This window comes from Atheta coriaria, unplaced genomic scaffold, assembly GCF_025399875.1.
Source record: "Atheta coriaria isolate IRGN ID8LTWV9N9 unplaced genomic scaffold, Caltech_Dcor_3.1 hic_scaffold_52_pilon, whole genome shotgun sequence".
Taxonomy (NCBI): Eukaryota; Metazoa; Arthropoda; class Insecta; order Coleoptera; family Staphylinidae; genus Dalotia; species Dalotia coriaria.
Window position 1 is genome coordinate 13,001 of NW_027045494.1, and position 21,549 is coordinate 34,549.

At 36.7% G+C, this 21,549-nt stretch overlaps 5 protein-coding genes and 3 non-coding genes across 14 annotated transcripts; 3 read left to right on the forward strand and 5 right to left on the reverse strand.

Moving 5' to 3' along the window:
- Window positions 1-1,378: 1,378 nt before the first annotated feature.
- On the forward strand, window positions 1,379-3,897 carry LOC135802781 (myotubularin-related protein 9). 2 transcript variants are annotated; one of them, XM_065316418.1, is made up of 3 exons: window positions 1,379-1,716; window positions 1,784-1,962; window positions 2,031-3,897. In XM_065316418.1, exons 2-3 carry the CDS (start codon window positions 1,816-1,818, stop codon window positions 3,591-3,593), a joined length of 1,710 nt encoding a protein of 569 aa, XP_065172490.1. In that variant the 5' UTR covers window positions 1,379-1,716; window positions 1,784-1,815; the 3' UTR covers window positions 3,594-3,897. The 2 variants fall into 2 exon arrangements, with proteins under 2 accessions (XP_065172490.1, XP_065172489.1); XM_065316417.1 differs by having other exon boundaries at window positions 1,381-1,716; window positions 1,812-1,962.
- A 777-nt stretch (window positions 3,898-4,674) lies between these two features.
- On the reverse strand, window positions 4,675-6,888 carry LOC135802783 (4'-phosphopantetheine phosphatase). Of its 2 annotated transcripts, none has more exons than XM_065316421.1 (5): window positions 6,491-6,888; window positions 5,911-6,189; window positions 5,490-5,838; window positions 5,126-5,414; window positions 4,675-5,054 (listed from the first exon to the last, which is right to left on the reverse strand). In XM_065316421.1, the coding sequence occupies exons 2-5, from the start codon at window positions 6,156-6,158 to the stop codon at window positions 4,867-4,869; spliced, it is 1,074 nt and encodes a 357-aa protein (XP_065172493.1). In that variant the 5' UTR covers window positions 6,159-6,189; window positions 6,491-6,888; the 3' UTR covers window positions 4,675-4,866. The 2 variants fall into 2 exon arrangements, with proteins under 2 accessions (XP_065172493.1, XP_065172494.1); XM_065316422.1 differs by lacking the exon at window positions 6,491-6,888 and adding an exon at window positions 6,408-6,431.
- Window positions 6,889-7,136: 248 nt separating this feature from the next.
- On the forward strand, window positions 7,137-9,874 carry LOC135802784 (uncharacterized). Of its 5 annotated transcripts, XR_010550622.1 has the most exons (6): window positions 7,141-7,446; window positions 7,515-7,703; window positions 7,759-7,957; window positions 8,017-8,150; window positions 8,262-8,327; window positions 9,174-9,874. XR_010550622.1 is itself a non-coding variant. In XM_065316425.1 (5 exons), the coding sequence occupies exons 1-5, from the start codon at window positions 7,374-7,376 to the stop codon at window positions 8,270-8,272; spliced, it is 606 nt and encodes a 201-aa protein (XP_065172497.1). In that variant the 5' UTR covers window positions 7,141-7,373; the 3' UTR covers window positions 8,273-8,346. The 5 variants fall into 5 exon arrangements, 3 of the variants coding, with proteins under 3 accessions (XP_065172496.1, XP_065172497.1, XP_065172495.1); XR_010550621.1 differs by having other exon boundaries at window positions 8,017-8,327; XM_065316425.1 differs by lacking the exon at window positions 9,174-9,874 and having other exon boundaries at window positions 8,262-8,346.
- On the reverse strand, window positions 7,707-13,318 carry LOC135802780 (sodium-coupled monocarboxylate transporter 1-like). Its single transcript, XM_065316416.1, has 9 exons — window positions 13,128-13,318; window positions 10,815-10,974; window positions 10,635-10,752; window positions 10,501-10,568; window positions 9,654-9,808; window positions 9,448-9,588; window positions 9,169-9,387; window positions 8,847-9,117; window positions 7,707-8,794 (listed from the first exon to the last, which is right to left on the reverse strand). The coding sequence occupies exons 1-9, from the start codon at window positions 13,316-13,318 to the stop codon at window positions 8,312-8,314; spliced, it is 1,806 nt and encodes a 601-aa protein (XP_065172488.1). The 3' UTR covers window positions 7,707-8,311.
- On the forward strand, window positions 10,961-13,415 carry LOC135802782 (U2 snRNP-associated SURP motif-containing protein-like). Its single transcript, XM_065316419.1, has 2 exons — window positions 10,961-12,424; window positions 12,498-13,415. Exons 1-2 carry the CDS (start codon window positions 10,995-10,997, stop codon window positions 12,526-12,528), a joined length of 1,461 nt encoding a protein of 486 aa, XP_065172491.1. The 5' UTR covers window positions 10,961-10,994; the 3' UTR covers window positions 12,529-13,415.
- A 7,226-nt stretch (window positions 13,416-20,641) lies between these two features.
- Window positions 20,642-20,760, reverse strand: TRNAL-CAA (transfer RNA leucine (anticodon CAA)). Its single transcript has 2 exons — window positions 20,723-20,760; window positions 20,642-20,687 (listed from the first exon to the last, which is right to left on the reverse strand). It is a non-coding gene; the product is annotated as a tRNA-Leu (tRNA).
- Window positions 20,761-20,838: 78 nt separating this feature from the next.
- On the reverse strand, window positions 20,839-20,955 carry TRNAL-CAA (transfer RNA leucine (anticodon CAA)). The gene is made up of 2 exons: window positions 20,918-20,955; window positions 20,839-20,884 (listed from the first exon to the last, which is right to left on the reverse strand). It is a non-coding gene; the product is annotated as a tRNA-Leu (tRNA).
- A 78-nt stretch (window positions 20,956-21,033) lies between these two features.
- TRNAL-CAA (transfer RNA leucine (anticodon CAA)) lies at window positions 21,034-21,151 on the reverse strand. Its single transcript has 2 exons — window positions 21,114-21,151; window positions 21,034-21,078 (listed from the first exon to the last, which is right to left on the reverse strand). It is a non-coding gene; the product is annotated as a tRNA-Leu (tRNA).
- Window positions 21,152-21,549: the final 398 nt, after the last annotated feature.

Sequence of the window (21,549 nt, forward strand, 5' to 3'; positions counted from 1 at the left end):
TTTCAATCGGCTTGGATCAGGTTCGCTGCTCACGAGTTAAATGTTACGCTTTGTTATAAGTTATAAGGTCAGCCCTCGTCGACGTGCCTCGCCGGTGCGAGATTTCGTAGGCGATATCCGCCATGCGAAGATGCACCACAACATCACGCAGCACACACACACACACACACACACACACACACACACACACACACACACCTTCTAACAGCGCGCGCACAAGTGTATTATTTAACGTGTGAAGGCGGAGGGCTCCACAAAATGGATCATGAACCATGTGCAACGGACGAACTGCGAAGCCTTCGGTCACGCATTGTTGCCTTCGCGCCGCAGACCTAACGAGCATCTATGGTCGCTTCTTTGAATTTGTTATTGTTGGTGAAGCTTACACGTCACCAAGTTCACAAGTCCAAGAGCACAAAGGCGATAGAGTCGCAAGACAATTGATCAACAAGGTGTTGATCAATTATAAACGCGCTTTAAATAGGTGAGATATCCAAAATGCGATCCCTGAGCGGTTTAATTTCGGCCAAAGAATGAGATGATACGATAATAATAAGATAAAAATAAGAAGAGACGATGCACGACTCCGCCGCGTCGCTAGGTCTCTCCCTACAGGCCTACAGCGAAAAGGACGGGAATTATACGTGTGCGTCTCTGCCAAGGTTGTCCCAGCCGCATTCTTCGCTGACCGTTGGGGCTCTTCGACGTTAATGCATCGAAACGCCGGCCGGACCGGCAACAAAATAACCATTGCGGCGAAGAACAACGAAAACGAAAACCATAATGTTCATGAACGAACTCAGGGACCAATCGTGTTCGCTAGCACAAGCAACGAACGGCGAGTAATTCGAAACCAACTATCGAAGATCGATTTCGATCAAAGCGAAGACAAAAGAAAGTCGTTATATCGTTTACTTTTTAACCTTGTTGCATTAAAGTGATGAACTGAGCTTGTACACTAGTGGAGAACTAAATTGCAAAGACTTGAATAATGAAATATCTTTGATTTATTTATTTGCAAATAACAAAAACTTTGATGTATTATTGCATCAACCCTTCCTTGAAACAGTTCCTTTCTTTTGTGTTCAGCAGATCAATGAATTGCCGGTTTTATTTGTACTGTTGGTGGGATAGTGAAGTTGCTATGTATGTAATTAGTTAATAGAGGAAACCAGTTGTGATAAGACTGGACGCGTACATTAAAAAGCCATTAGCGAACTTTAACAGGACGCACTGGATATAAAAGTGCGAGAATTTGTGCGTTACGCGGATTGGAATAACTCTGAATTAATACATTTAGCGCCCTCTAAAATGGGGCGACCGATCTAAGCGTTATGTTACGGAATCCAACTTATTCTAATAAATTATACCTACATGATATTTAAGAAAGTATCTAATTGTTTTGAATTGATTTTAAGTAAAATAATAATTTACAATATTTTTAAATTATTTGGAACACAATTGATATGACTCTGTTGTTTGTATTAGCTCAATTTCTGCCGCAACATCCAGAAAAACATATTCCCAAGATAATTGGCTGCCATAGGTGGAAAGTAGATTAAACGGTGTTTTGTCATCTGGTCGACGTGGTGACCAGCACCTCATACAAATGTATCAACAAATTACGCAGAAATTGTTCGTACTAATGTATTTAAAAATGAATGCGATTCTCTTATATTGAATTCACAAATTTCCTCCGACATACAAGTGAAACAAGTAAGTTTGATACATAACCCCTGACTGATTGTTTTACATATGTACATGGTTTCATAAATTTGATTAGAATAAAACAAGAAGGATCGTATTTCTAGAGGCATGGAGTTTGCTGTACACATAGCAACGCCCAAGTTGGATGGTGTTATTCTTCATGGCCCTTTCCATGAACCTGTTGATGGAACACTATGTGTCTCAGGACATCATCTAATTTTATCAAGCAGAAAAGAACATGTACAAGAATTATGGGTATGTCATTTTTGAACTTACTAGTATTGATTGATTAACAATAACATTACACTTATTTTATAATATAGCTATTGCATCAAAGTGTGGATATAGTGGAAAAGAGACCAAATGGAACAAACAGCAACTATCAAAATGGAGGAACTTTGATTCTAAAGTGCAAAGATCTTCGAATTTTACAACTAGATATTGGTTCAACTGAAGAATTTCTCAATGTCTATGCATCAATTGAAAGATTATCCAATCTGGACAGTCCATTGTCTCTCTATCCATTCTTTTACAGACCTATGTATAATATCATAGAAGACGGCCATACCCTCTTCTCATTAGAAATGGAATTTGCAAAGTTGTTAGCTAGTGATGATTGGAGGATCAGTACAATCAATAAGGACTACTCAGTGTGTCCAACATATAGTGCAAATCTGCTGGTTCCCAAGGCTATTGATGATGAAACTATTTTAGCTGCAGCCAACTTCAGAGATGGTGGGCGTTTTCCAGTGTTAAGCTATCGCCATGAAAATGGTGCAGTCCTACTGAGAAGCAGTCAACCACTAATTATCAATAATAGAAGATGTCGCGCTGATGAAAAGATACTCAACCATTTCCTAGGAATCAATAAGAAGGGATATTTGATAGAGACAAGATCGCCGAATATGGTAGCGGCCTGTAAGGCGAAAGGAGGCGGGACAGAGCCGGATGAACATTATCCCCAATGGAGAAGGATCTATAAAAACTTGGATAGAATCGCCAACTGTAAAGGATTACTACTGGACTCATTTCAAAAGTTTATGGATGCATGCAATGACACTAATTGTACTCCAGACAAGTGGATATCAAGAGTGGATAGTAGTAACTGGTTGACTTTGATACAAAATACTCTGAACGCTGCGTGTTTTGTTGCGCAATGTCTTGATAAAGAAGGTGCAAGTATATTGGTGCACGGATCACATGGAATGGACTCTACTTTGCTAGTTACGTCAATAGCGCAAGTGATTCTTAATCCAGATTGTCGTACCGTGCGGGGTTTACAAGCATTGATCGCTCGCGAATGGTTACAAGGTGGATATCCGTTTCAAACAAGACATGGAAAGTTTTGTTATTCTAATATGAGAAACAAAAATCAACAACCAACGTTTTTATTATTTTTGGATTGTGTTCAACAACTGCATTATCAGTTTCCATGCAGTTTCGAATTCACAACGCAAATGTTGATAATTCTCTTCGAACATTCATATTTCAGTCAATTTGGAACATTCCTAGGCAATTGTGACGCAGATCGAGAAAAAATGGAAATTGCGAGAAAAACAACGAGTTTGTGGTCATACTTAAATCGACCTGATATTTTAACATCTCTTTTGAATCCGGTCTATGAACCAAACAAATGCGCCATATGGCCGAGTGTTGCTGCAGTGAGTCTTAACATTTGGGGCGAGTTATATCATCGGTGGATTATAGATCAATCACATCAGAAGAAAGCGATGAATCGTATACATACGCTAGTGCAGAATGATAAGAAGATGCGAAGTAAAGTTATTAAATTAAGAAATGAACTCTTGGATTTACATCGGAAGTATAGTCAGTTGAATGAGGAACTTGATGACACCGAGATTCAAAATGTCGGAAATCAGGCGTGAATGCAAATATTGACATGGGTTATGTACTTCAAAAGCTTTGATTGCTTCAGATGTGTTCAAATTTGTAAAAAATCAAAATTTTTCTTTAGAAAGTCAACACATTTTTAAAACGCATCGTGTGTTGGATAAAGTCGCTAAAACATACAATAATCTAGTCAAATGTAACAAACTTGAATTATCGTAAATGATTGTAAAGTCACTGGATGACTATTTGATGATGAAGTTTAGAAGAATATGGAAAGCACATAGAAATGTTATTATAAGTTGTTATAAGTAAGAAATATAATGGCGCTGATAATTATAATATGTCCTTCGAGATTTAATTTACTTTTATAAAATCTGCAACACAATTATTAGGTACTTTACAACTACACAATTTTTAAAACGAGATTGATACCTACTTCTAAAAAGCTTGTGTCTGCTAGACCTACCTCGGCTAATATGTCCGAATCAACATATGTGACCCATGGCCCGAACAAGTCTACATCCCTCCCTTATACATACATTTACCGGGGAATGTGTACATTGCCCTTAATGTCTTGTTAAATATAGGTGAAGGCGGGACATGTACACATTTACTTTGGCTGATTTGTGGCATTTAAGGAAACAGCGAGAAGCCTAAGTTTGAAAAAAATTAGATTAGGATATGCTGCCCGAATGCACAAGTTTATTACAGATATTACGTAAATATCTGTAGGAAGCGGGTTTTACGCATAATAAAAATAAAATAAAACAAAATGGAAAAGAAGTTTCCACACCGCTGCTCAGGAAAACAACAAATTTACTTCAATAAATTTAAATGGTACGGTTGTAAGCTAACAGCATTACTGTGTCAACTTGTAGTGGTAAATGTACGTTCAATGTTCTTTTATTGATGGGAAATATACCGACGTTCGGAGTAAATGTATATTGAATGCACATCTACCGTCTTCGCACTGTACCAGACATTTCAGCTTACTATATTTCGCAGACAGCGACCTGAAAACACCATTATAAATTAAATGTGAAAAGTCATTGTCAAAGTTCGAAAATTCGTTCGACCAATGGTATTTAGAGTTGGAACCATATTGTGAATCTCAACTTTGTTTTATGTTACAACTATATTTAAAGCTTATTTTCATTTAATATTCATTCGTTACACACTCCAATCATCAATTTGATAAAACTCTATATTTATTACACTTCAGGTACGTTGTACTAAAGTACACATTTCTCTTTAAAAAGTAGATAAACCGTTTCATGTTAATGAAAATAATAAAAACCATGGCACCCACTAAACCGGTACAAACCGGAAGACGACAGAGAACTGTTCCGCGCCCAGACTGTGAGCTAACCACTCATTTTTCAGCACAGCGATTTTTAAGCTATCGACTTTGAATTTGGCATTGTAGTTGGTGTGTATCGCCCTGCCCATACCTTCCAGGACGATCAGATCTGCTTGTATCATTGCTTCGCATAAATCTAGATATGACAAACACAAATGGCATATAGTAAAATATAGTTAAATAATATAATACAATATTGTGAACTACCTTTATCTAAATTACTGAGATCTAAGCACGGTCCTCTCTGGCCGTTCTCCATCGCTATTAACCGCGATTGATCAATAGCTGTGCGAATGATAGGACAATGCGTTTTGGCGCGTTGTAGGCAGTCATCTAGCTCGCGATGTGTGATATCGTTGAGCGCCGGCAATGTGTTGCCAGAAAGAATCACTTTGGTATTGTCTTTGAGAAGTTCTCGTACGAATGGTAAAGCTCCAAGCACGAAATCCATTCCAGCATTATCCACAAATATCACCGCCAATTTGTACGGACGTCTCTACTCAAAATAAATTTGTTTACACAATAGGCAATTAAAATTACAATGGAATAATAAAAAAATCTATAATTTTACTTGCACATGTTGCACCCATTCATTCATATCATCCTTAAACCAGGGACGTTTCTGGATGAGCTGCATAGCCTGCTGCAAACCAAAGTTATCAGAGATTTCTAAAATGTCTGTCACAGCCTTAGCACCCCAATCGAACATGTTGCCGGCGAGCATGCCTGACCCAATCTGCAGCCATCTTTCCTGCGCGTCCACGAGCGAATCAAGATGCTTCAATCGGTACGGCAGTTCACGGAACGCCGCCTCCGTCTCCTGCTGTTTCTGCATCTGCCACGCATCCTTAAAATTATTTTCTCTCAGCGTTTTTTCATTGAATTCCAGCAATGTTCTTATACTTAATTGATTCAATATACTGCAACCAAACATACACACAATTTGAAATAATAATACTCTGAAGCAAATGAGTATTTAAGTGGATACTTACTTTGGATCTTTTTGTAATTGTTGAATCAATTCTGCAAAACTATTGAAACACTTTTTAGCCACATCAGTGGCTTCTGGATAGTCTGGATTAAGAACACCAGCCTTGTCAATAAACTTCTCTACCATCTTCTGCAAACAAGTGAACCAATATTGTCTCTCCTTGTCATTGTTCACCAAATCAATGGTATCAGGTGTGTAGCAGTTTGGATCACATAGCAAAGGGCACACAGTGTCCTTCATTTCCACCATTATTCACTGTCACTGTTTATTCTGTATAAACCTGGAATGATATAACAAGTTTAAACAAAGCACATAAAGTGTTCTAATTTCCGCGTTTTAACAAGGAACCAGACTTTAATCAAGCACTCCAAATCAGAGTAAGCTATAATTAATGATGAGTGTAATTGATAAATCTAATTTTGATAAGAGCAAGCAAATATAAATAATGGTACAAACAGCTGGTCTATTGTACAAAGTCTAAATTTATTAAGTACATACGACTAAACGCAACTGTTTATCAAGCTTATTTAAATAAATCTAATACAAATTGCGATAAAATAAATGACGAAAACGATTCTAACCTTTTCATTTAGATGAGCGATGTTTGTCTGGCGGTGTTTGCATTCGTTTTATTTACAAATAGTTGTGCGATGTTCGTGTGGAGAGATTGGGAGAAATTATCGTCGACAGCAAAAGACCTTGACTGCCGCTTGGCTCCCGTAAATTTCTATTTAAATTGCAACTATTCGCACAATTTGCACGTCTCGCGCTGTTTGTTGTTTCGTGACACAATAGATGTGCCTCTGTGCCGTATTCAGTTCAGGAGAATGTCGCATCACTTGCACCACCCTCGTTGATTGAAATTGAAATGTATTATATTTCGTTAGTGTCGGCGGTCAACGCCGGTTATTGGTATTTTCTGTTTACGGTTTTCGTAAAATAAGCCCAATCGTCGTCTAAAAAATATGATGTGTATGCTTGGTTGCCTATAGTTATGTGCAGTACATTTCTAGAAAGCAAGAATTTTAAAAATGAAATGTAATTTAAATAAAAACAATTTCATGTTTTATACTTCTATCACGATAAAAGACAAAATTTTCATTTCTTAAATCAATATAAATTATTATGTAAGTTAAAATTTCTGGATTGTATAAGTTAAGATTATATATTTTAAATAATCCACATTTTACTGTTTGAAGGCCTCAAAGTCAATGGGAAGTCACCTAAGTTCATTTACCTTTCTTTCTCGCATTACCTGATGTTCTCCCTCAGCATACTTAGTAAGTGAATAACACAGCAACAGATATAAATAGATACTTTTAGTCAGTGGTTAAAAAGAAATTGTGCGTTTCTCTGGCCAGTTACTAATAAGATTGATCATTGGCTAACTTTAATGCAAATAAACCAAAATATATATGTTTTCAATCAGTAACTGTTCTTTTAATTACTCAATTTAATATCAATATGGGAACTTTATGTGGATATATTTTGTGTTTTATTTACACTTTGTGTTGGGTTATATGTATTACCGCTGATGGTAAGTATAAAATTTTCATATCTATATAATATATCAATATAATTGAGAATTTTAATAATTTATTTTAGAAATATTTGAGTCCGATTTAGGCGAAGACATGAAAATAGGTCTTGCAGATGGTGGGTACAAAAGTGTAAAATTAAAGTGCGGTTCAAATTCGATGCACATTAAACTGGAAACGGACGAAGATTTTGATGGCGTGATTTATACACGAGGAAGTTTTCATGATAAAGATTCCGCTTGTTATCTAGATGCAGGTATATTGTTGAAAATATTTATTTAGTTTTAAAAGGTTAATTCTATTGATTGTAGATTCAATAAGAGAAAAACGTTCCTTTAATATGTCTTTCGATCTGGACAAATGCCAAACGAAACAAGAAGGAAAAGTCTACACAAACGTTTTAGTTCTCCAACATGATAAAGAGTTGATTATGCCTGGTGACGCAGCTTTTACTCTGGAATGTGATTTTGAGAAACCACGTGAGGTGACTCTTCAAGCAAACTTAAATAGGTCCGTTTTAAGAATTTGTTATTAAAACAGTAAAACTTATTAAAATTATTTTTTTATAGTAGGGAGTCAACGAAAGTGATTTCTCGCATCAGTTTAACCGATGCAGATCCTGGCAAGAAATCTAAACGGCCCAAACGTTCACTAGCATCCCCCACGGAAGTAGAGATCACTCCAAAATCCGCGAGAACGTTGAGTAAGGAAGAATTGTAATTATGCTTGTAGCTGGTTATATTGCAAAGTAGATTGCGCCATGATTTTAATTTTATACCAATAAGAAATTGTCATTATTATTGTTGACTTGCAGGTAGTGTTTAACTCCTATACGCAACTTGCCGCATTTTGTACTTACATCTTTCAATTAAACATGTTGGTGAGTTTACTCAATTTAATATGATTTGGCATTTTTAAATGAATCCCAAAATGCGATGCTTGTTGTTCAATGACAACGGCTGGTGGTGTTGCCACTTCCGGTTTATCTTTGATTAAACCGTGTATAACTGGCGAGAGCAAATCCTTGTGTATTGTCCTATTTCTGTTAAATCCAGTGAAACAGCTAACTAAAGCCCCAATCGCGATTGCCGTTATAGCGCCAAGAGCTGTATAATACATGTAAGAAAGGCGGTATAAAAAGAATACTTCCGGTTCTGCAGTAGGCGGTAAGACTGGTGTCCTTGCAATTGTAACAGAAGCAAATTCCGCTAACCAGTCTGAATTACATCCTGTAACTACTGCTGGTTTTATGGGAAAGACAATTTCCTTGGCTGCAATTTTTAGTTGAGTACCGATTGAAATCCAACCAACTAGTGTACCAGAAACTATTCCACCAGTTAAAGCACCCTAAATTAACAAAACGTTAACAACAATACAATTCAATATAACATAAACTAACAGTGGGGTTTGCAAACGGAACAAACATTCCCAGTGTGAAAATTCCCAACAATGGTCCTGCTGTAATAGCACCCATACTTCCAGCAGCTTGAATCAACGCCCCCATCTTTTCCACCAAAAACACAAGTCCAACACAAATGCTTCCAATGATTACAACAATTACTTTCATGAGAAAACTTGCTCGTTCCTCAGTCAAAGGCTTCTTAACGTTTGGTTTGATTAAATCTTCGAAAATCACTCCGGTCATTGAGTTTAGACCAGTAGACATAGAACTAATTACATAATTTATAAGTTAAAACAAAGTCATAATAACATTTTCTCACCTTAGCGCAGCACTAAAAACACCACTAACAAAAAGTCCAGGTAAACCAGGAACGCTGGCGGCAATCTTCATAACAAAGTATGGCAACAATTGATCGGATTTTCCAATAGACCCTCTTATTATAGGGTCACAATCATGGTAAGATGCGTAAATTAATAATCCCATATAGCAACACATTGATACAAGTGAAGTTATGCCAATAACCAATATTAAAATGGTACTAAAAGTTCAAAAAAGTTTTAAAACATTTAGAATTGAAATCAATGAAGATATCAATTACAATCGTGCTGATTTTAATGTTGGCATAGCAAGACATCTCTGTACCATTGCTTGATTGATAGAACAGCTTGCTAACCAAGAGAAGTAGTTACCAATCGATACAGTCCAAAACGTGTGACGGATAGTAGGATCCCAATCAAAACTAAAAATGTATAAATTGGTTCCGTAATTGTAAGTTTAAGTTACATTAAGTACGTTATGTATTACTTAAAAAACTCAAGTCGTTCTCCTTCATCATTGATTCTCCATACTTCAGCAAACCCTCCAATTGAAATAGTGCCCATAACAACAACTACAATAAGAGCCCCAAACATAACAACAGTTTGAATTGTATCTGTCCAAACTACAGCTTTTAATCCACCCTGAAAGTAATTGAATTTTATACTTAAAGTATTATAGATTCATGAAATAAACTATTATTATTTGCATATATCATATTTATTAAACCGTTCCACATGATCTTAACGACGTGGCCACTTGATTGATGCTACAGAGAAAAAATCTTATATCTGTTGTAGTCAATTGCGTTAGTGGGCCTAATAGTAATACTATCATCATAAAGATCAACATTGGTCCATCATACAACAGCTTCGACGATGTTATTAAAAGATATGGCATTACAAGAGACATGAAGAATGACAACATGATTACTACAATCATGAAGAGATCATCTTCATCATTCAGACGTTGGCCAGATCGTCCAGCAGTTAATGAATTTCCACTTAAAGACAAGTTCATATTTTGATTTTCTTGAGGCATAAAAGAACTACTGTTCAAGCTTGATGTAGTTAGGCGGGGGTTTCCAACAATTTCATCAGAATTTGATGTAACTACACGCGACTCAAAGCTCGATTGAGAACGCTTACGAATGTGGATAGACATATTGCAAAAATAAATCTTGAATATAAATTGAAACTTTTTTTGTTTTGACGTTTAGAATTTTGATAGACATAAAGATGACTACGTAAATATAACATCTATGCCGGATTGTAAAGTTAACAAATAACAGATGGTGCAAATGGTTAAATTTAGTTATGTAGTTTGTAATACTCACAAGTGTTGTGTAGAAAATACAAACGATGCACACAATTGGTGTTACCAGATGAAGATTAATTCCAGTTACTATACATCATAAAAATCTAGTAAGCATTTCAAAACAAAAGGTATAATAAACAAAACAAAACAAACCTTGGCTAAATGCAAGAGCCGGTACGTAAATGACAATCGGAATGTAAAGAAGCATTTTGAGCAAGAACAGAATTGATCCTAAGAGGCGTACGGTTTGATTAAAACGTAAATTGAGATACTGTAACAAAATAAATTATTAATACCTACCTCTTTTAACAGATATTTAAGTGTATTAAGTACCTCATAACTGGAAGTAATCTGCAATTTGTAAAATACTGGTAGATAAGCAAACGCCATTGTACCCGTCACCAAAAATTCAGAAGTAAGAATCATCCAGAATTGAGTTCCGTATGTATACATCTCAGCGGGCATTCCAAGTATACTAATACCCGATATATAACTGAAACATACAACAAATAAATGTCGACTAAAAAGTTATTGGAACGTCGCCAACAGGACGATGAAGCAACAGCCTATGCTTTTAAAGAGTTCCTTGAAACTTTTCAAACGTCCGCCCCAGTAGCAAAAACATTTATACAGTCTGGTATATATAATCCTGGTGTAAATGACTTTAATTCATGTGCGACCGAACAATCTGGGAAGATATATGCTCCAACGCCGCTTTATAAATCATCTGATATTGCAATGCAAGCACTAGAATGTGCGAGACTAGTAAAATATGATCGCGGCTTGAGACCACAAGGTGGTAAATCAAAAACTAACTTGGAAGAATTAAAAGAGGAGCTACAGCAACGTCATCAACATGTGGAAAATATTCATAAAATTAGTGGTAACTTATCAACACCACCAATATTTGCCCAGTCTGGATCAACAAGAAAGCAAATAGAATTAGATCAAGAAACTATTGAAAATACTACAAATTTGTTTTTAACTCATATTAATACATCCCTGAACGAACAAGATCTAATGCAAATTTTTGGTGTTTACGGACCATTAGCAAGTGTAAAAATTATGTGGCCACGTGTCCCTACCCGTCATCGAAATTTCAACATTGGGTTTGTTGGATATATGAGTCGAAGCGATTGCCAGCAAGCTTTTTATGCTCTTGGGAACCGATCTGATATGAGAATATCATGGGGTAAACCGATAGAAATTCCAGCGCAACCAATTTATATTCCGCCGGAGCTGGTCAAAATGTTGTTACCACCACCATGTAGTGGGTTGCCATTTAATGCGCAGTTTCCCAACTCAAAAAACGAAAAAAGAATTTCAAAACAAGATTTGGCTAACGTGGATTTGACTAATACTTATGTGAAAGTAACGATTCCACTTGATAAGAAAATTCTGTTAATTATTCATCGCATGATAGAATTTGTCATACGTGAAGGGACTTCAGTAGAAACGATGATCATGCGGAAAGAGCGTAATAATCCATTGTTTCAGTTTCTTTTTGATAATCAAAGTTCCATGCACACTTACTATCGTTGGAAACTGTATTCAGTTTTACATGGAGAGTCAATTAATTCCTGGGACACAACTCCGTTTCGAATGTTTCGCGGTGGTTCTCTATGGATCCCTCCGACTAGTACCGATTTTACTAAGGGAATGTCTTGGCAATTAGCTTCTGGAGACGCTTTTAAAGAAAAGGGACGATTGCACGACTCTGAGCAATTAACTTTAATTAAGATGATTCAAAATTTAACACCAGATAAAACAAAAGTTGCGCAAGCGATGGTGTTTTGTATTGATAATATACATGGGGCTCGAGATATTGTAAACATAATAACTGAGTCGATTGAAATCAATTCAAAGAATGACATGTCTAGCAAGAAACAAATTGCCCGGTTGTATCTAATTTCAGACATTTTATACAATGCTAAGCATAAAAAGTATGCACAGTTTATAAATAATTTTACTAACAAAATATCGGGAATATTCGATGTACTAAAATTAACTTTGCAGCAGTATAATCAAAAAAAAGATCAGCGTTTGAAGAACATTGTTAAATTGAAAATTATGAACGTTTTGAAAGCTTGGGAAATGTGGAGAATATTCCCGAAAGCCTTGTTGGAGCAGCTTGAAAGTGAACTCAAAGATCCTCCTGAAATTGTCACAATAGAAGAGAAGAGAACAAAAACGGAGAACATATTAAAAAGTAAAGAAAAACAAAGCAATATGTTGTCTACAAGCAATGAAATGCAAGAATTAGAATTGCATGAAACTTTTAGTAAATCTAGATGGGAAACACAAACCCCAGACGTTTTACAAGCTCAAGCTATGTCCACCGCACGTCTACATGAAATTGAAGTGCAGAGAAAATATGAAGAAGAACTCCACAAACAAACAAAAATATCTAAAACCCTGCATTATCAAGATCTGCGTAAAGTTGAAATGAAGGTCATTCGTTATCAGGACAGTCTAGAGGGCGGTAAACGGAAGTTAAAGTATGCGCAAACTATCGAAGGTGATGTTAATGAATACCGTAAGAGGTGTATCAATAAATTTAAATCTAGGCAACAAGAAAAAGACAACGATATTTTTATATCGCATAAGAAAAAGCGAAGATAGTGTCAATTAAATTTAATTACTCACCTAGCAATTAGCGACATGGAAATAGGAAAGATTCCCATGGTTTTGCTTCCCATAAGATATTCAGAAGTGGTGTTTTGTTTCACTCTTGCAAAAAAGGCAAAGTACACACCAATCCAAGCGGATATCAATAACATAGCAGCAAAAACGATATAATCGAAGATATCAAAATACTTTTCGTCTTGTTCGTGCATTTTGCTTGAAAGTTGAAATTTTTATTTAATATGTATGCTTTGATTGATATTGATTTGATTTAATATGTTTAGTTTAAATACACATTTCTTAACAGTTTCCAATTGTTTTTATTTGGTAATTGTGATTATAAAATTAGTTTTGCGAGCAAGCACGAACAAGATGCGAGTACAAATCTAACAAAACTGGTCCAACTCTATGGAATAGACCTAAAAGAGTTGCGCGTGTAAAAATTCTAATATGATTATTAATTCACGTACTCGGAGTGTTTTCGAACTGCATACAAGAATGGCAACACCATCACTTATTTTGGCTAACTAATTTTACGAAGAATGGCATATATTATTAAATACCAGTTAATTAATTGTGCCTCTACTGAGCACTACCAGCTGAGTTTTTGCAGGCATGTAACAATTTTGTTCACTTGGTATAGTAAGCAATTGCTACCTTTATCTTGAAAATTACTCGGCCAATTGAAAAATTGGATGCTCGTGTAACTACGGCTCGTGTAAGTAGACCTGAATCAAACAAATGGAGGGCCCCAACGCCGGAATTCGTTCCATAGATAGCCATCCTACTTCTGGTTTCCTCAATTTCCTCAAATTTTTATCAATGGCAATGACATGTCATTTTTTGTTATTTGTTGTTATTATTGGATAAAATGTGTAATATTAAATGTGTTTTTTATTAAAATTCTCTAACTTGAAGCATGTTAAGTATATAATGAGTATTGTTTGAGCTCCCAGTGTGCAATGTCAGTCGTGAAAACATGATACGTATCGAGCCGTAAAACTTAATTTGTGTAGAACTGCTAGAAGCTTGAATTTGCATAGAGGTTTTGTAAATTAGATGAAATTACATGTTACATATGACACCATTTTATTTGTTTTTCTACGTCCATCTATAAAGCGCTAGTTTTTCCACGGTTTTTAGACGAAAAAAATAGCACTTTAAAGACGGACGGTCAAAGTTGTGAGTAAAGTACTTCACGCACGACATTTATAACCTTACGCTTTCCAGTCGTGTGCAAGCAAATTTCTGTCTTTCTCTCGTTTTGTTAGGACTGGGCCGTGTTTCTACACTCCTATGCATTTTTCTTGTGACACTGATGTCCAAGAGTCCCTCCATTTTTTCGGTCGTCTTACAGGCGGCCAGGTATTGTTGGGAGGTGATTTTTGGTCCAGTACGTTATTCTGTCTGGGGCCATACGGTCTATATGTTTCATTCGCGCTTTCGTTCTCTTACTCATTGGAACACATCCTGCACCTCCAGTTCTTCTCTTATGTTCTTGCTCCTCACTCGATCTCTTAGCGCAAAGCCTTTTATTGCTCTTAGCGTGCGCATTTCTGTGGTTTGGTTGCATTGGTTTCAGCTCTCGTTTCTGCTGCGTAGGTAAGTATTACAGCCGTATTACAGTCTTATAGGTGCAAACTTTTTCCTCTTCAAATAGATGTTTTCCATATTGTGTTGTATAAAGCTCCTGATACTTTCGTCGCTTTCTTACTCGTTGCTCGCATTTCTTCGAGCGATTTTCGAAGATTTAAAATACAAAAGTTCTATTACAAAAACCTAAACGTGGAGATAGATTGAAAGTACAAAAAATAGTTTCAACATCACGTCGTTAAACGTTGTTAAACACTCGATCGATTAAACGCTCGCTACGCCCGCATTAATCAAGTTACAGTGGTTACAGTGCCGTTTAACGTACTTCCTAGTCGACGCGAGCCGCAAAAATTATCCAAGTTGTAAGATTTGAAAAAAGACTTTTACGTCTTCGGCTGCCAAACATACACCACGTGTCTTTCACCTTAACTTTCCTATACAGTATATTTCATCTGCAACAGGTATTTACAGGGTGGTGAAATTAGAAATCATCTTATAGTGCTCAACAAAAGTCTCTATTATTATTACGTATTACGTATTATTGCTCACAAGATATCGTTGTTAAACTATTACAAATAAAACCATTGCAAGTCAATGCAAATAATTCGCCAAGGACGGTCCCAAGCCCGGTTGAAAAAGAAAAAGGGTTCCGGTGCCGGGGTTGCAACCTATTAAACACATTTTATAAGCACTTTTCTTTAATACCATACTAAACACCTCAAAAATCCCAGCAGAATGGCATAAGAGCATAACAGTTCCAATCTTTAAAAAAGCAGAATTGTCTTGACAATAGTTGACAACTACAGAGAAATTATGCAATTGTGAAGCGCTCTAAAAATTTTCACGGCGATACCACATAAGAAACTAGCGATATCATCAGCAGAAGAACAGCAAGAGTTTCGAAGGTTTTGCTCTGTCACGGATGCCATTTTTATGCTCTGTCAAACTAAAGAAAAAACTTTCGAATACAATCACGTAGCATACATACGTTTTATTGATCACAAGAGAGCGTTCAACAAAATACAAATAAAAGATGTCATATCCACTCTTAACTAAAAAAAAGCACCATTTAAACTCTTTCGTACGATTTCTAAAACCAACACTACTAGCACTAGCCAACACTACCGCACTACGAGAGAACGAAAAGCTGACCATAGACATACCAATTGAAGTAGGAATACCCCAGGGCAACAAAATAATATGAACAACATAATAAAGGACGTGAGAAACCTACACATCGGTTATCGGTTTGGTGACTATCGATTCAGCATTATTCGCTATGCGGGCGACACAGGAATCATAGCCGAAATGGTGGATAATTTACTAAGACAGTTGTACCAATTCCATCTATCAGCGAGAAAATATGGTATAAAAATTTCAATATCCAAAACAAAGAGCTTGATATCACCTGTAAAATGCAAACTAGCGATCCATGGCCAACCAATAGATTAAGTAATGTGCTTCCAGTATCTAGGCACTCAAATCCGCCACAATGACACAACATGAGACTATACCACATCCAGAAAAGCACTGCAGTCACAGGCAGTCTTTGAGATATAATATAGAACAATAAACATATGAAAAGACAGAGCAAAGTGAAAATCAATACTTAACCCATAATTACACATAACCCTTGAGTCTATATAGCAAGGCTGGCCAATGGATTTTCCTGGAGGGCAAAATCTTTTAGATTGCGGCGGCACCGGGCCACAGACTATGGCCATTCATACATAAAATATTATACACATACAAAAGTTCCAACTTTGGTTTTTGCGGCGGGCAAATTCAAATGTCCTGGCGGGCCACTTCGTGGCCCGCGGGCCTGGGATTGGCCAGCCATGCTATATAGTAATACATATATGTTGGTCATTTTTGAAAATCTTCAGAGATTAAATGTGTTAGCGGCACAAAATTGCAATATCGTGTATTTATATTCAAGATATATTTAGGTTCATACCTCGGAACCTAGCTATAATCAATGGATTTGGAAGATCTACGTACCAAGACTTTTATTTTGCCAATAAATTTAGTGCAAATAGGATAATTTGTTAAAACAAAACACCATGAAATTGTGGCAAATGCAGGATAAAATTTAAAAAATTAAACAGATAAGCCGTTGCCTATTAGTATAGTATTAATATAGAAATTTAATAACAAATTAGTCCTTGAAATCTTTCAGAAAATTGCAGTTTTACTTCGCCTATTCATTTGTACTTAAAATATAAACTAGCAATGTGTACATAACTAAAGGAGGCATCCTATCCTTACCACTGCCACAAACTGTCAATAATTATTGTTATAAATAAAAAGGCAACTGCACGCGAGTTCCCATGCGGTCTCCCATCCAAGTACTACCCGCGCCCGACGTTGCTTGACTTCGGCGATCGGATTTTTTTTGACATTTAAAAACTCTTTATTTACAAAAATATAATTTGTACATATGTAGATAAACGAATACATAAAATATAATCTGGCACATACAATTATCTAAAAATAACTATACATGCAGCTTCTTTGTTTGTTCCCTTATACTAATTTATACATACTTTTGTCGGTAATTGCGCTTATACATATTGCGGTAACATTTGGTTTTCTAGTCTGGTCACTTTTATTTGTTTGTTTTATTTTAGGAAAAAATGAGCATTTAAAACCAAATTGTTTGCAGTTTTACCAGGTTCATAGAGCGTTTCTGTACACTGGTTGGTATTCGTATGGGTATTTGTGTTTATTTATTGGTTTCGTGATATCGTGCCGGTGACGCGTGATTTTCTTTATTAATGGGTTGCAGTGTTGAGTCGTTTTTATGTAAAATTTGTTTGCGTTCTCTGAGATAAATTCCGAGACGTTTTGTATCATTGTTTGTTGCTGGATTTCTATGTTTGTCGTGTATCGGTCTGCGTTTGTTGCTAGACGCATGCACTTGTTCTGGAATTGTTGTATCTTTTTTGTGTATGTTTTTGCAATGTTGGCCCACGATGGAGCTGCATAAGTGATTATTGGCCTTAGCACGGTTTTGTAAAGTAGGATTTTATTTTTGGTATTAAGTTTGCTAGTTCTTACCATTAGTGAGTATAATTGAATAAGTGCTGCGTTAGCCTTTCTAATTGATGTTTCGCAATGTTTTTTAAATGTAAGTTTCTTGTCTAAGATTACTCCTAGGTATTTTACGTCATCTTTTTGAGGAATTTTCACCCCTTTGATTGTGACGTCTTGGTTGTTTGCTTATTTTGGTCTTTTTTGTAAACATGATTGTTTCTGATTTTTGTGCGTTTATTTTAATCTTCCATTTGTCATAGAACTTGTCGAGTGCGTTTAAATGATTTTGTAATTTTAATTTACCAATGTTAGCATTGTCTGTTGCAGTGTAGATAACAGTGTCATCAGCAAACAAGCCAATGCTCGTATTGGGTGTTTTTGGTAAGTCGTTTATATAGATTAGAAATAATTTTGGTCCAAGTATTGAGCTTTGTGGCACACCTGCTTGTTTTGTTCGTTCTGTCGTCTGGACTTCGTTAATTTTAACATACAGTTTTCTATTCTTAAGGTATGTATTGATCAGTAGAATTAGCCTGCCGCTTTTGGTTTGGTTTACTTTAACGACCGCCAAAAGCGAATTGCTGGCTGTTTCTAGGGGAGCCTAAAAAATCTGACCAATGTGAAAGTTTGCATCTGTGTGATTGCATCTTTAATTTCGTATTTAGTTGTTCCAATAACGGCAGTCACGTGGATTTCTATACTTTTGAAATTGTCTACGAGTGTAGTTCCGTGCTTTGATTTTGTTAATCGTTTCTGGTGGTAGTCTATCAGATTTGAATTTATGAACTTGTTTTCGTTTGATTGAGGTTCTCATAGTGGATTGGATGCGCTCTGTCAGAAAGCAGCACCGGTTTCCTAGCTGTTTTATTACGTAGCCAGAAGTTGGTAAATTAGATTTCATTTAGGACTCCACGGAAATTAGCCCAATTTGCGTGGTTATAGTCCCACCTACTTACAAACGAAATGCTACTCTTGTATGAGCCTAATGTAAGTTTTATTGGAAGATGATCGGAATTTATGTCATTTAAAATGTCAATGTCACATGTTATGTTTTTTGTTATTGCAAAGTCTAGTGTTGAGGGTTGTTGTCCGTTGGATGGAAAGTGCGTTGGTTGGTCAGGGTAGAGAATGCAAGCGTTGTTATTATTAATGTAATTTTCCAAGATTCGGCCATTTTGGGTAGAATTTGGGCAATTCCAAAGCATACTTTTTGCGTTAAGATCTCCAACAATTACCTATATGTTTTCTAGGGTCATGCAAAATGATGTCAAGGTCTTGGGCTTTGATTACTTGATTGGGGGGATTGTACCATGCTGTCAGAACGATGTCATTGCAAATTTGAATTTGTATTAATTCTAGATGACTTAGTCTATTGTCAGGTGAGTCCATGTGTGTAATGTCATTCCTAATTAGAATCGCAATTCCCCCATCATGAGAGTCGCGATCTTTTCTAATTCTGTTAGTTTTCCTAGGATACCGTTTGCGTTCCAATGATAAATTATGAGTTTATGGTCCATTTATGTTTGACGTAAAAGTTATGAAAATTTCAAATTGTTATTGCATGGTTCAGCAAGCAGCGTAGTTTTTTGATTTAAGCTTCTAACTAAAGAGTATATATTATTGTTAACATCTACTACAATTCGTACATTTTACCGTCTATTAATTGATTGTATTCGCTCCACTTACCCGCATCGCCGTTAGTCGTGCTGGATGGCATGGCTGCCCTGTATGAGTGCGGCTCCTTTATTGCGTCCGCGTAGCTTTATTGCGTTGAAGTAGCTGGTGTCGGAAGTGCAGCTTCAGAAGATGCTGAAGGTGGCAGGTCGGCAGCCAGTCGCTGCAAAGCCTCGTTGATCTTGCACATCTGGTGGAACTACGCTTGTTCTCATGTGGTAATGTTGCTGGGGATTTCTTTTTGATTTTCTCGCTCTGTTCACGTTTCCTTTGATGAGCTGCCCGTAAAACTTCACATTTCGTGAATTTGCTGGGTGGTGGTCCCCACCGCAGTTTACGCATTTCGCTGGTTCGTTCCTGCCTTTTGGTGCACAGGTAGGCTGCAGTGGTTTTCCCTACACTCTTGAGGCGAATGCGCTATTACAATTGTGGTTGCATGGCCCCATTCTGGACAGACCTTTTACATTGCCGTATTTCTCGATTTGAGTTATATGGCGCCCATTTGATTCGTGTATGCCCCAAGAGTGTACGTTCTTTGTTTAGTTTTTTTATAGAGTAGTTTTCGTTAAGAATGGCTAAATAAATAGGTGCTCTGGTGTTTTTCAATCGAGATATTCTGTCAATATTGAGCTCGATTATTAATTCTGCAAGCAGCGCCTATCCGCGCTTGAGTCTGTCTCTAGGTCAGTAAATTACTTGCTGATTTTCTTTTCATATTTTGGGAGTAAAGAGTGGTAACTCAATTTTATGTCTTTGAGTATTGTATTAACTTCTTTAGTCTGCCCTGATTCTATTTGCAGAAGACTAAAGTGCGCTCATTTTTCGTTTTGATTGTGAAATTGTTTTGGCCAATTACGCCAATGATAATATTGATGAATTCGATGTATGATTTTGGTTTCGAGCGTATCACTATGGGTGCCGGTATTACCTTTTTCTTTTGATGATTTTCTTTTGCTTCCTCATCATCGACGCTTAGAACGTCGAATTGATTTTGAGTTCCCATACTGTATGTTGTTAATTGCTCTTGAAGACGTGGAATAGTTTCGACAGTCGAAAGTTTACGCTTTAGAGTTCGCCTAGATCCTTCTTCCACTACCACTTGAGGGTTCGAACGAGTTTTCACTTGAGTCTGGCGCCTTAGACCGCTCGGCCATCCTGACAATTGACAAGGGAGCAATTGTTTTACAATCCAGGATGGGTAAAAATAAATAAATAAAAGTATCAAAAAGGTTTGTCAGAAGTGGGATTCGAACCCACGCCCTCAGACGAGGACCAGAAATCTCAACCTGTATTTGATGACAGGTAAGCTTCCACTTGAGTCTGGCGCCTTAGACCGCTCGGCCATCCTGACAGTTGGCAAGCGAACAATTGTTGTACAATCCGGCATGGAAATTAAATAAATAAATAAATAAAACATATTAAAAAGGGTTGTCAGAAGTGGGATTCGAACCCACGCCCTCAGATGAGGACCAGAACGCTCTGAGCCTGCATTCACAGGGAAATTTTCACTTGAGTCTGGCGCCTTGGACCGCTCGGCCATCCTGACCGTTGACAAAAGAAGAATTGTTGTACAATATGATGTAGGGGTAAAAATAAATAAATAAAAAATATCTAAATAAATGTTTGTCAGAAGTGGGATTCGAACCCACGCCCTCAAAGAGGACCAGAATTCTCAACCTGTATTAGATAACAGGTAAGTTTTCACTTGAGTCTGGCGCCTTAGACCGCTCGGCCATCCTGACAGTTGGCAAGTGAACAATTGTTGCACAATCCGCCATGGAAATTAAATAAATAAATAAATAAAACATATTAAAAAGAGTTTGCCAGAAGTGGGATTCGAACCCACGTCCTCAGATGAGGACCAGAACGCTCTGAGCCTGCATTCACAGGGAAGTTTTCACTTGAGTCTGGCGCGGAACGAGAATGGGTGATCGGAAGAGAACCGGTATATTCAACGTGGTATGGCGGTTGCCTATTAGTATAGTATTAATATAGAAATTTAAAAACAAATTCGTTATTGAAATCTTTTAGAAACTTGCAGTTTTACTTCGACTATTCTTTTGTACTTAAAATACAAACTTGCAATGCGTACATAACTAAATAAGCCATACTATCTTTACCAATGCCACAAAATGTCAAT